The sequence below is a fragment of the Dasypus novemcinctus genome, chromosome 2 (assembly GCF_030445035.2).
Source record: "Dasypus novemcinctus isolate mDasNov1 chromosome 2, mDasNov1.1.hap2, whole genome shotgun sequence".
Taxonomy (NCBI): domain Eukaryota; kingdom Metazoa; phylum Chordata; class Mammalia; order Cingulata; family Dasypodidae; genus Dasypus; species Dasypus novemcinctus.
In genome coordinates this window covers 198,473,490-198,487,036 of record NC_080674.1, presented here as the reverse complement: position 1 = coordinate 198,487,036, position 13,547 = coordinate 198,473,490, and the positions used below count along the sequence as shown (strand labels likewise).

Genomic DNA, 13,547 nt, shown 5'->3' with positions numbered 1-13,547 from the left:
GGCTTGGGGAGCAGAGTAAGAGCTTCCGCTCCTCCAATAAAACCCGTCCGTCAGGGCTGGCCTCAGGGGCCGTCCCCGACCCTGAGAGGTGCAGTGCCCACCCGGGGTGTGTGCAAACTGGCACTGCTGCACGGCCACCCAGACCTGCAGCGTCTCCAGCAACACAAGAGTTTAATTCTTGCTCACCCCTCCTTCCCACCACTGCCAAGGGCACCTCCGTCAGCGTCCTGGGGCGCGGGTTGGACCTGCACTGCCTCCTCTGCCTCCACAGGGCCAGCTCAGCAGCTGAGCCCCGGGGGCAGCCCTGCAAGCACAGACCACCTGTCTCCCAGGACCCTCCTGCTCTGACAAGGTTCTGCCTCCCTGGAAAGGTGCTCGTAGCCAGGGTCCCCACAGGCAGCCCCCCCTACAACAGCAGGGGGTGGGGCGTGAGCCCAAAGCCGGGGCCATGCCACCAGCCCTCTGGGTAGGGACTGCCCGGTGACCTCAGGTGCACGACTAGGGTGCCAGGTGGGCCTCGTGTGTAAAGAGCTCCACACGCATCACGGCCTCAGGTTCACAGCTAGCTGGACAGCAACATCGCCCCCTCCTTATTCAGTCACCCGGTTCCTGTCATGTCAGACCTCCCGGAGGGAACTGGGAGTTCCGTGCTGCCCCCAAACCAAAAGCTAACTCCTCTCTAGTCCTAGAAGGTGAGTCAGAGGACCTGGGGACGGGGAGCGGGAGCTGGGCGGGCGACAACGTGCTTTCCCCTTTACTCACCAAGACTCTGGCTAAAACTAGAGGACAGGCAAGGTCAGCGCCACCCACCACCCCCCAGTTTCACCTGCCTGCCTTTCACCAACCAGGGAGCTGAGGCCCGGAAGTGAAAGCCACCAAGACCTCCACCGCCGGATGCCGTGGCAGCCCAGGCACGCGGCAGGGAAGCGCAGCCTGCCCACGGCTGAGGAGCGCCCCCTGCCCCCCGCCCGCCGCCCCGCACTCACCGCGCACCACCACCAGCACGGAGCTAAAAGTCTGGCCCACGAGGTTGGAGGCGGTGCAGGTGTAGAGGCCGCGGTCGGCCTGCTTGCAGAAGAGGATCTTCAGCACGAAGTTCTCCTGCGCGTCCTCGTACACCATGTGGCGCCGGCCCTCGACCACCAGCTGCCCGTCTTTCTTCCACACCGTCTCGGGCTTGGGCTCACCGGTCACGTAGCAGCTGAGCCGCGCGTGCTTGCCCTCGGTCACGGTGCAGGTGCGGGTGCCGACGCCGGGGGGCGTCGGGGGGCAGTCGGCGCGCATCGCCTCGCGCCGCTGCTGCAGGTGCGCCAGGAGCGCGGCGGTGGAGCCGCCCGGAGGGCCCGGCGCGCCCCCCGGCGCGTCCACCACGAGCGCGGCGGCGGCGCTGGCGGAGCCCAGCGGGTTCTCGGCGTGCACCGTGTAGGTGCCGCCGTCGCGGGGCCGCGCGGCCCGGATGCGCAGCGCGCTGGCCTCGCCGTGCGCCTCCACTTGCACGCGGTGCGCGTCGGGCGCGGCGGGCTCGCCCAGGCGGCGGCCGTCCTTGGCCCAGCTCACGGCCATGGGCGGGCTGCCCTGCACGCGGCAGTGGAACGTGGCGTCGGCGCCCTCGCTCACGCGGATGGACGTGGGCCGCAGGAGGAAGTGCGGCGCCTGCTCGGCCAGCGCGGCGCCGGCGCCCACCTGCAGGCTGACGGCGGCGAAGGCCTCGCCGATGGCGTTGCGCGCGCGGCACACGTACTGCCCGCTGTCGCCCAGCGTGAGGTCCAGGATGGTGAGGCGGTACAGGTCGCCGTCCTCCGCCAGGCGGAAGCGCGCGCCCGCGTCCAGGGGCCGCCGGTCCTTCTCCCAGCTCACCTGCGGCACCGGGTTGCCCACGATCTGGCAGCTCAGCGTGGCGTCCTTGCCCACCGACACCACGAAGGCCTTGGGCCGCGTCAGGAAGCGCGGCGCGCCGCTGAACGAGGAGCCAGCCATGAGGGCGGCGGCGGGGGCCTGCGGGGGAGGGGGAGGGCGGTCAGGGTGGGGGGCGCCCCGCCCGCCGCCGAGGCAGACCTGGACGCGCGCCTCCTCTCACGGCGCCCCGACCTGGTCCCGTGCACCCCCACAGGAAGCCTCGCCCGGCGGCAGGGTCGTGGGAAGTGTGAATTTTCTCCTTCCGGGGATTGGGGGGACTGGCTTATTTTTCTCTGGGACCCTGCCTCCCCCGGAGGACTCTTCTAACTGGTGAGAGCACCCCCTCTGCTCTCCCCCCGCCCAGTCCCACTCGCTCCACTGGAGCTCCACTTCCGCTGGGATGTCCCTGGAGCACCAGTCCCGAGGCCAGGGACCCCCGCCGGCACCCAGGCAGGGTCTCCTCCTCCCGTCTGCACTCTTGCCTGTGGCTTTCTTTCCCGAGTAGCCTCCCTGTGCAGACCCCCCTTCCAGAGTCCTGTGTCTTCCCCACACCTTCTGCCACTGGGTGCCTAAAACTGCAGCCCGCTACATCTCCCCCACTCAAGGAGCACCCCCGGCACCTGGTCCTGGCCATGGGAGGGCACAGCAGGCACGAGCTCCTCCCTGCCACCCTCCTCCACACACACAGCCCTGCACACCCAGAGGGCACCGAGTCATGGCACCGTGGCTCTCGGACCCATGTGCTCTGAAGGGACAGCCTCCTCCCCAGCCCCGGCTTCTCCTGCGTGACTCCCACTCTCTCCAGCCGGCCCTCTTTGCTACACACGGGTTCTGTCCATCACTGCACCACCCTCCCCACCTGGGCTGGACTCCAGCAGGAAGCTCTGTGCTCAGAACCAGTCCTGCTGTCTTGGGGACACCCTCCAAGCCTCTCCAAAGGAGCACCCACCAGGACCGAGTCTCACCTCTTACGCAGGGTCTCGGCCCCTCACCTCCACACCCATTTGGGTGAGTTCGTAACTGCACAGCGAAACCACCTTCCCCTCCCCACCCAGGCAGCTCCTTCCGACCACACCAGGGCCCCAGCCCTCCTGGGGTGCCCATACTGTCCTCAGGCTGACAGCCCAGAGCCTTTCCCATCCGTTATTCCCCAAGCAGGTGGAGAAACCCTGAGGGCAGGTCGAGACCCTCCCTTCCCTGCATGCCCCGTGGGGCCTGGTGTGGGGTTGGGAGCAGGAGGGAGCAGGGGGTAGGGTACAGCCAGCAGTGTGAGTTGGGAGAGGACAACCTGGAGACCGCCTTGCACAGGAGGTCTCCAAGGTACGACCAGCTGGACCAAGCTACTTCCAAGTGGCCTGGCCACTGCCCAGTTCTGGGCCCTAGCTGCAGAAACAGGGCTGGAGATTTGAGACCGCTGTCAACCGCCAATGCCACGAGCCCCCGGCTGACCACCGGCCTCCACCCTCCACAGGCTGAGCCCAGCTAGACGCCCAGCACGGGTGCTGCCCACCCCCCAGCCAGCTTGGCTCTAACCTCCCTGCCCCGCTAACACACAGCGGCCTCAGCCCAGCGGTCGCCAGGCTGCCCTCGGCCTGGGCCTCAGGGTCTGGGCCCGGGCTGCCCACTGTGGGAGGAGTGGAGCCAGGCCCCTCCAGCTCCTGGTCCTGTGATTCAGGGACCTAATCCCCTTTAATCCCCTGCAAGGAGGCTGGGCCCCAGGGCTGGGCCCCGGGGGACGGGGCGGCAGGTACCAGGCTGCTGACTCACGGTGCGGGCAGCACCTCCGTCCCCCAGCGTGAGCCGGGCCCCCCGCTCTCCAGCCAGGGGAGGGCCTTGGGCAGCCAGCACCCACAGCAGGACCGCAGCCCGAGTCCAGCTCCTCTTGACCCCCACCCCCGGGCGCCCTCGGCCAAATCCCTTCCCCGGGAGGCCTTGATGTCCCCAGCTGCGGAGGGCTACGCTGATTAGCACCATCTCCAAGTGCCCTGGTTGGTCTCTGGACCCCCAAACAGGAAGCCTCGTCCTCCCCTTGCCATCCCCCGTGCCTGGTGCTGGGTCTGGCCACACAGGTGTCAGTGGAGGCTGCGCCAGGGGCAGGGGAGTGAGTGGGGGCCAGGAGGAGAGACCCCGGGCCGTGTGGCCAGGCATCTCAGGAGGAAGGGCGCATCCCCACCGCCCGACCTGTTTTGGAGGAACTGGCTCCACCCCTGACCAGTGACACCGATGAATCCTGGCCGCGCAAGCGTGAGCCAAGACGTCCGAAGCCTTTCAGGGGTTGCCAGGGGTGGTGCCCGAGCCGCTGCAGACTGCCCAGTGCTGGTGTTGACCCCCCGGAAGAAGAGAGCAGAGGTGCTCGCCTAGATGTCCCCACCCTGAGGCCTGCGGCCGCCCTGCCAGGCAGGCATGGCCACCGGTCAACAGGACCGAGGCCAGAGAGGACACCCCAAGGGCCACAGCGCAGATCGGGGGGGCCCAGACACCTAAGCTGGTATTGCCGGTGCCGGGTGGGGGGCTCCCAGGCTGGCGGCTGGGGGAAGGGGCTGACGTCCTCTCCTCCTGCTGGGCTGGGGCTCCTGCTCTGCCCGCATGGCTGCAGGTCAGGCTGCCTCCGGCCACATGCGGCAGTGGGTGGCCCTGTGCTCAGAAGACCTTTGCGGGAGCCCCAGCCACCTGCCGCACTGCCTTGTCTGTGACACGGGGTGACAGGACAGGAGTGTGGGCCCAGCTCACACGTGGGCCGGAGCCAGCCTGACCTGCAGCAGGAGCCCCAGGCCCAGCAGGAGGAGAGGACGTCAGCCCTTCCCCCAGCCGCCAGCCTGGGAGCCCCCACCCAGCACCGGCAATACCTGCCCTCCTGGCTCCTGTCTGCCAGGGGCTCAGAACCACCACCTGGGGCCCAGAAGCCCTCCCCGTAGGTGACCCGTGCCCACCTGGCCCCGCAGCCTCCTCGCCGGCCCCTCGCCCTTGCTTTCACAGAACTTTTCTGCTCTGGACTCCGCAGGGCGCCTGGGCCTGTTTTCCAGAGACCCCCAGAGCAGGGAATAACTCTCAGACACACAAGAGAAACCGGAGCCCCGCTCCCAGCCTGCCTCCTGCCCTCCCTGGGCCGCCGCCTGGGAGCCCCGACTCCCCAGCCCTCCCCAGCTCTCCCCACCGTCCTGGGACGGAATCTGCAGCCTGTTGACCCCACTGCCTTCCAGAACAGACGTCTGAGGGTTGCCCGGAGCCTGCCCCCCACCTTAGACCCCTGGGGCCTGGCGGGCCCCTGTATTCCAGGGTAAATTCTGTCCTGGAGTCAGGTGTCAGATGCCCCCTCTGGCTGTCCCCTCCGCTGAGCCAACAGGCCCAAAATAGCCCCAGCTGTCAGCGCGCATCTCAGTGCAGCTGGGGGCAGGGCCGCTGGACCCCCCGGGCGGCTGCCAGGGCCAGGGGAGCAGGCCCTGCTGCAGGCTCCAAACCTCCCATGCCAGGCCAGCACCAGCCGGCCCTCCGCTCCCTGGGAGCTTGCCGTCACGGCTGGGGGTGGGCACTCAGCTCCCTCCTCAAAAGACCCCTGGCCCTCCGCCTCCCAGACCCGTGACCTTCACCGAGCTCTGTCCAGGGGCATAGGCTGGGGTCCCCTCACCTGTGCCCACAAGGGGCTCCGGTCAGCACTGAGGCCGGGGGCCGCAGGCCTCAGCCCGCCGAAGGCCCAGGGAGCGGACGGTGCGCCGCTGAGCAGCCGGCACTGCGGCCCTCCCTCGGACTGGACGGGGACGAAAGGACAGCCAGCGCTGTCGGCTGGAGAGGCTGGAGAGGCTGGGCCCGCCCCCAGCCCGCCCCCACCCGGCCAGCCCAGCCCAGCTCCAAAATAGCCCGGGTGTCATCACCCGGGGATTGGGTTTCGCCCTGGGGCCCGAGGGAGGCAAAGGGCAGGGGTTCGGGGGTTAGAGGACGCCTGTGTCCTCCAGCCAGGACTGGCGGAGGCCCGAGCCTCTGTCCCCAGCCCAGCACCCCCGAGTCGTGGGAGGGTGGACAGCGGGGGCCGGCCAGCCAGGAGCCCGAGCGCCCTGCACCCGGGCGGCTGCAGCTCCGTGTCCTGCCTGTAAACGTCCAGGCCTGCCGAGAGCCGGGCAGGATCTCCTTGGCAAGCTCCGCTCTGAGGGAGGACCGTTCTGCTGTCTCCAAAGTGGGAACCGGGGTCCCAGGAGGACTCAGCCTGGGACCTCCACCGCTCAGCGGGCTGAGGGGCGCTGGGTGGGCGGGCAGTGAGTGGAGGGGCAGGTGAGACCCACAGCACCTGCTGCTTCACGCCCGAGGAGGGGCTGCCCTCCACTGTCCCCACCGAAGGGACAGATGAAATGGCACCGCGCGGGCCTGGCCCTGCCCGAGGGGAGAGGATGTGCTTTGCCGGGGGGCTCTACGGGGAAGGACCAGTCCTCCCTCCTGCCCTCAGGGCCCAGGTCTGAGGGAGGAGGCAGCAGCCTCTGGCAGGGAGCGCCGGGCTGAGTGCGGAGACCAGGGCCAGAACACCTGGGCAGCCCCTCCACCCCCAGCCCCTGAGGGGGCTCCCCGCCGGCGTGGGGCAGGGCACGGACCAGCTCGGGACCCAATCGCGGCCGCAGCGAAGGGCTCAGACCAGCTTCCGGGCAGGGGAGGTGGGCCAGGCTGCTGGAGGAAACGGCCTGAACTGGGTTGCAGAGGTTGGAGGCGGGGCAGGGAGCAGGCGGAACGGCCAGGAACGGGGTGACCAGACCATCTTCCCTTCTCTCTAACCCAAAGCCCCCAAATCCTGGATTCACCCCAGCCAGCTCGAGGGCACCATGTCCTCCCCTGGTCCCCCTTTCTGGCCTCAGCCACTCCATCCCTGCCCTGGCTGACCCAAGTCAAGTCCAGAAACCCACCCCACATTTTTCAGGGGGGAGACGGAGGCTCTAAGGGCAAGGTTACCAGTGTTACATAGTGAGTAAGGAAAAGGCTGGAGCTGCGGGCCCTGAGACTGTGGGACCCCCCACCCATGCATAGGTGTGTGTGCATGCGGAGTGCACGTGTGTTCTGCACACATGCCGCCTGCCGCACGGGGCACATGTGTGCATGCGGAGTGCACGTGTGTTCTGCACACATGCCGCCTGACGCACGGGGCACGTGTGTGTGTGTGTGTGTGTGCTGACAGGCTGCACACCTTCCTGGGGAGAAGGCGGTAGCGTCCTCACGCCTGCCTCTGGTACAGGGGCTGTGGGAGACCAGGAGGGCAAGTCCATGCTGGCCTGGAAGAAGTAAAGCCTTGAAGGACCAGCAGAATTTGTTCTTGGAAGCTTTTGACTGTTAAATATAACAGATACCAAGAGCTGCAAACAGAGAAAGCACACCTGCATGAGACCTGAAAAGGCACCCACCTGTACCTGCCTCAGGAACCTGATCCTCTTTGTGCCCTGAGGAACCACCTGATTGCTCCTCGTAGCACTTCCCCGCCCTGTGCCGCCCCAAAACGCCACCACCAGCATTGCTTATTGGGTTTTTTATGTCCTCCGTGTCTCTTTTAAGCTATAAGTCCCCCTCCATTTTTTTATTTGTTTGTTGTCTGTTTTTTAACGTCCTGGCAATGGAGCTGTCCGAGAAGAAGGACATTGGTCCTTCAGGGTTTCCAGAGGCTGGATCTTGCCAGTGACTCACTGGTGCCTTCGGGCTTGGTCTGGCCAGGCTGCTGCAGGCCCCGGAGGCTGCCTGGCCGCAGGAGGCTCTGGGCCTGGCGGCCCACAGGGGCTGGCAGAGCTCTTCTCCACCCACCTGCTGCGACACTCTGAAGAGGACGTCCGCTTCCCGCGATCTGGTCACCGTGCAGTACCACTTTTTTTCTTTAATTGCCTTTTTTTTTTTTGAAGATACATAGATCACACACAATGTTACATTAAAAAATAAGAGGTTCCCGCATACCCCACTTCCCACCCCCCCACTCCTCCCACATCAACAGCCTCTGTCATCATTGTGGCACAGTCATTGCATTTGGTGAATACATTTTGGAGCACTGCTGCACCACATGGATTATAGTTTACATTGTCGTTTACACTCTCCCTCAGTCCATTCAGTGGGTTATGGCAAGATATATAATGTCCAGCATCTGTCCCTGCAATATCATTTAGGACAACTCCAAGACCCAAAAATGTCCCCCACATTACATCTCTTCTTCCCTCTCCCTGCCCTCAGCAACTACCATGGCCACTGTCTCCACATCAATGATAGAATTTCTTCAATTGCTAGAGTCACAATAGTTCTATAGTAGAATAACAGCAAGTCCACTCCAATCCATATTATATTCCTCCATCCTGTGGACCCTGGGATGGTGATGTCCACTCCACCTCTAGATCGACAGGGGGCTTAGATCCCACATGGACGATGGATGCGGTTCTCCTTCTTGCAGTTGCAGGCACTCTTGGCTCCCTGGTGTGGTGGTTGACCTTCCTCACCTCCTTGTTAGCTGGCTGGGTAAGTCCAATGAACCGGAGAGTAGGTGTTGCAACTCTGCTGAGGCTCAGGGCCCAGCTGGCACATGGACAGTCCAGAGATTCAAGTCTCCTGAGTATACACCAATCCTAGCACCAACCACAGGTTCAATATAAGTTACAGAAGAGGCATGTGTAGAAAGGTCACATCTGAATCCAACTCCATCACACTCAGGGACACAAATTCCAAAGTGGGGCCCACTCCTCTTCCTCTCTTTCCCCTCTGAGTGTGTCTGTCTCTCTCTGTCTCTCTTTCTCCCTTTCTCTGGGTGTCCCTCTCTCTGTGTTTCTCTGTCACTCTCTCCCTCATTGCACCCCCTCTCTCAATCACAAGCACACATTCCCTCTCTGTTTATGTCTCTCTCTTCCTCTGTATCCCTTTTTCTCTTTCCCTCTCTGTCTCTTTCTCCCTCATCCCCTCTGTGGTTTTCTCTTGGTCCCTCTTCTCTTTCCCTCTCTCTCCCTCATTCTTTCTTTCTCTGTGTGTCTTTCTCTCTCTTCCTCTCTCTCCTGTCTTATGACTTCTCTCTCTCCCTCTCTCTCTTGCCCTCCCTCTCTCCCTTTCCCTCCCTATCTTTCCCTCCCCCTCTCTCTTTCCTTCCCTCCATCTCTCTTTCTCTGTCTCTCTCCCTCTTTCCCTCCCACTCTCTCTTGCTATCTTTCCCTCCATCTTTCCCTATTTCTCTTTCCCTCCCTTTCTCTCTCTTTCCCTTCTTCTCTCTTTCCTTCCCTCTCTCTCCTTCCCTCTCTTTCTCTCTTTCCCTCCCTTTCTCTTTTCCTCTCTCTCTCTTTCCCTCCCTCTCTCTTTCCCTCCCTCTCTTTCCCTCCCTCTCTCTTTCCTTCCTTCCCTCTCTCTTTTCCTCCCTCTTTTTCCCTCCCTCCCTCTCTCTTTCCCTCCCTCTCTCTCTTTCCTTCTCTCCCTCTCTCTATCTTACCCCCTCTCTCTGTCTCTCTCTTTCCCTCTCTGTGTGTCTCTCTCCCACTCTCTCTCTCTCCCTCTCTATCTTTCTCTCTTTCGTTCTGTCTCTCTCTTCCTCCCTCCTCTGTCTTGTGCCCTCCGTCTCCCCCTCCCTCACCACCTGCTTCCTCTCCTCCTCCCTGCGTGCCTTCTTTCCACTCTCCCCGAGGAGCATGAGCTGGAGCCCGCTGGCCTCACGCGCTGGGAGGATTCCAGAGGCCGCCCCCAGGACCAGCCCCAGGACCAGCCCCAGTTCACAGCTCAGGCCCCAAGGCAGGGTCCAGGGTCTCCAGGGCTGGGATGCGGCTGGGGCACCAGATGCCCCTTCATGCCTGGCAGGAAGAGGCCAAAAACACCCACCAATGAGAGGCTTCTGAACAGAGCAACACTGGCTGCCTCCTGTCCTGGAAAACTGCCCCGCCTGCCCGCAGTGGCCTTGTGGGGCGGGAGCTTCCGGAACCCACGGCCCGACTCCCCCTCCACCCTGGCCTGGTCGCTCACGTCTACCCCGTTCTGCCCTTCCCAGCCAGCGCAGCTGCCCCTCCCTGCCGCCCTCCGTCCCTCCGAATCCAGACAGGAGCGAGTCCTCCAGCATCCACTGAAGCCACATGCGCCCAGCGGCCGGGGCTGCAGGGAGGGACAGCTAGAGGTGCCCGGGGCAGGAAGGGGGCTGCAGAGAGGGCGGTGCCGGGCTCTGCAGTGAGGAAGAACTTGCCAGAAAGAACGCCAGCAAAAACGCATCCCTCTTTGGAGCCAGCCCAGACCACTGGGCCGGGAGGGCGGGGGTCAGGGAGTGGCAGCACGGGGGGCCTCAGACCCCGGGCGGGGAGTGTCGTTCTCACACGCACGGCAGGACACGGCGTCCCTGCATCCTCACCTGGGGCCAGCCCAGGGCGGAGCAGCCACATGACCCCCCAGTGGTGCCCGAGCCAGGGCCATGGGCTCAGGAGGAAAGAGGGATCCAAAAGCTGCAGCAGGCAGGCCGCCGGCTGCCAGGTTGAGCGGCGGGTGGGAGAGAGCCTGGAGGTCAAAGCCGTCCTGGCATGGGTGCCTGGACAGATGATGGTTCACTCAACAAGTCGGAAAACATGGACCGGGGAGCAGCCCTGGGAAAGGCGAGCGGGTTGGGTGTGAGGTTCTCGAGAGCCCTCGGGTCGCACTGGAATGTGGCCACAAGCCCCTGGCGTGCGGTGGAGAGGCGAGGCTGCAGGAGGACCTCGAGTGCCATGGAAGGCAGGGGAGAGCGAGCGCCGTGCAGCGGGCGACACAGCTGCAGAGAGAGGCAGAGCGAGATGCGGGCGGACCCGCATTCACAGGATGGGTGCAGGAGTCGGAGGCCACTGGTCACAGAGCCCAAGCTGGTAGAAAGAGTTCCAAGGAGGTGGGAGCACTCAACAGCGCCCAGGGCATCCGGTAAGACAAGACGCAGATGGGCCGATAGTCCCAGGATTTGGGAAAGTCCACTGACATTCTTGGAAAGAGCAGGAAAATGAGGCGGTGGAGCCGGGAGCAGTTCCTGGTGAGGCAAGAAGGCGCTGGGAGGTGAGGAAGTGGATGAGCCTGTGAGAATAGGTCTCAGGAACCTTGGGGAAGGAAAGACAGGAGCCAGGTGTCTCGGGCCAGCTCTTCTTGTACCTGAGTTTGCACCCAGCAAGGACTTGGCCCCTGCCACCTTTCTCAGCAAAACGTGTGCTGGAGGGTTCCCAGTCCCCTCGAGATGCAGAGGCTGGAGTTCCCACCGGGAGCACGGCGCACTCCGAGACAGCACACTGCCTCCTCCAGTTCTTGGGTCTCAATCACTCCCTGGACCTTCCCACCCCAGGATCACATCAGTCCCTGCCAGGGCCGTGCAGGTTGGTGGCTGCAAGCTCCAGGAGAGATGAAAAGGGCTTGACAAGTACATATTGCTACAGAAAATAAGCTTGCTGCAAAACCACACAGCACGCAAGAAAGGTGGATCCCCCACTGGCTTCAAAACACCTCCAGGCAAGAGGTGACGGCCCTGCAAAGTAGGACACGTTACTTTCTTCAGCACCAAAAGGCCTACTTACTGTCCTCCCAAAATACGGGAAATGACAGCAGAGAGCACCAAGTAAGAGCAACCTTTCTCCAGCATCAGTTACAGGGATTCATCATGTGTCCTCAGATGGGCTTTCAACAAGAAGAGCGTTGAGGAATTACAGGAGGAACATAAGTATCTGCCTGTGGTGGTTGGGAACTGTATGTGGCCCAGAAAAACATGCTCTTAAATCTAATCCATTCCTGTGGGTTTGGACCCATTGTAAGTAGGACCTTTTTTTTTAAGATTTATTTTATTTTTTTATTTCTCCCCACCCTTCATTGTTTTGCATTTGCTGTTTGCTGTATGCTGGTCTTCTTTTTTTAGGAGGCACTAGGAACTGAACCTGGGACCTCCCATGTGGGAAGGCAGCACCCAATAGTTTGAACCACCTCCATTCCCTGCTTTGTTGTGTCTCTCATTATGTTTACCTCCTTGTGTCTCTTGTTGCATCATCTTGAGGTGTCAGCTCATTGCACCAGCCCATCACGTCAGCTTGCTGTCTTGCTGTTCTTTTTTAGGAGGCACTGGTACCTGAACCTGGGACCTCCCATGTGGTAGGCAGGAGCTCAATCACTTGAGCCACATCTGCTTCCCAGGAGGACCTTTCGATGTTACTTCAGTTAAGGTGCGACCCACTTCAATGAGGATAGGTCCTACTCCTATCACTGGCATCCTTTATAGATAAGATGAATACAGAGAGAGAAAGCCACAGAAACAAGAAGCTGGACATCCGTGGAGACCAGAAAAGAACAGAGAGGCCAGGAGAGGCTGCCATGTGCCTTGCCAGGGAGCAGGGGAACCAAGGACCCAGGGACCAAAGAATGCCCCTCTTCAGGAATCCTTTCCAAACAATGAAAATTGTGCAGAGGGAAAAGACACTTCCCAAATAATAGACATGACCACATTTTTTATAATTCTATACAAGTTTATAAAATAAAGAATTGGATGGGAAACGGACTTTGGCCCAGTGGTTAGGGCGTCCGTCTACCACATGGGAGGTCCGCGGTTCAAACCCCGGGCCTCCTTGACCCGTGTGGAGCTGGCCATGCGCAGCGCTCATGCGCGCAAGGAGTGCCATGCCACGCAAGGGTGTCCCCCGCGTGGGGGAGCCCCACGCGCAAGGAGTGCGCCCGTGAGGAAAGCCGCCCAGCGTGAAAAGAAAGAGCAGCCTGCCCAGAAATGGCGCGGCCCACACTTCCCGTGCCGCTGACGACAACAGAAGCGGACAAAGAAACAAGACGCAGCAAATAGACACCAAGAACAGACAACCAGGGGAGGGGGGGGAATTAAATAAATAAATAAATCTTTAAAAAAAAAAAAAAAAAAGAATTGGAGACTGAGATAATCAAATACAAAACAGCAAATCCTTAATGTGATTAAGTCTCTATGCCCATCCAGGCAAAACATAGGGCCACGTCATTTATAGCATTGAGATTAATTCATCCAAAGCATCTGAGTTATTCTGGTTTAGAAGAAAAGTAAAATTGCCTTTGCAAAGCTCAGAGTTCTGAAAAGTTTTATAATCACAGAAAAAAACAAAACAGTTATGGGAATAGAGACACATGAGTTGAGTGCAGGAGTTCTGGGAAAACCAGCTCTTCCAGGACCAAACTTTTTAAGGAAGACAAGTCTTGCTTTAGTGAGTCTGTCCACAATTGAGTCTTAAAAAAAAAATTATTTTATTTATTTCTCCCCACTCCCTCATTGTTTGCATTTGCTGTGTCTGTTTGTTCTGTGCTGGTCTTCTTTTTAGGAGGCACTGGGAACCAAACCCAAAACCTCCCATGTGGGAGGGAGGTGCCTAATCACTTGACCCACCTCCACTCCCTGCTTTCTATCATCTCTCATTATATTTTCCTCCTTGTGTCTCTTGTTCCATCATCTTGTTGTGTTAGCTCGCCATGCCAGCCCATTGCATCAGTTCACTGTCTTGCTTATCTTCTTTTAGGAGGTGCCAAGAACTGAACCTGGGACCTCCCATGTAGTAGGCAGGAGCCCAATCACTTGAGCCAAATCTGCTTCCCCATAGTTGAGTCTTAGTTACAAGCTGTAAACTCCTTAGCCTCATCAAAGTGATCCACACACATTTGTTGACACCTAAGTCAGTCTGTTTGCGTGATGTGCACAGGAACCAATACTGAGTCACCAGGAT

The 13,547-nt window shown here is 61.0% G+C and overlaps 1 protein-coding gene across 1 annotated transcript in view; it reads right to left on the bottom strand.

Moving 5' to 3' along the window:
* Positions 1-5,672, bottom strand: part of OBSCN (obscurin, cytoskeletal calmodulin and titin-interacting RhoGEF) — a 227,076-nt gene extending 221,404 nt beyond the window's left edge. The window contains 2 exon segments of the mRNA XM_058286343.2: positions 987-1,995; positions 5,522-5,672. Coding sequence (XP_058142326.2) covers positions 987-1,977 — 991 coding nt within the window. The 5' untranslated portion in view covers positions 1,978-1,995; positions 5,522-5,672.
* Positions 5,673-13,547: the final 7,875 nt, after the last annotated feature.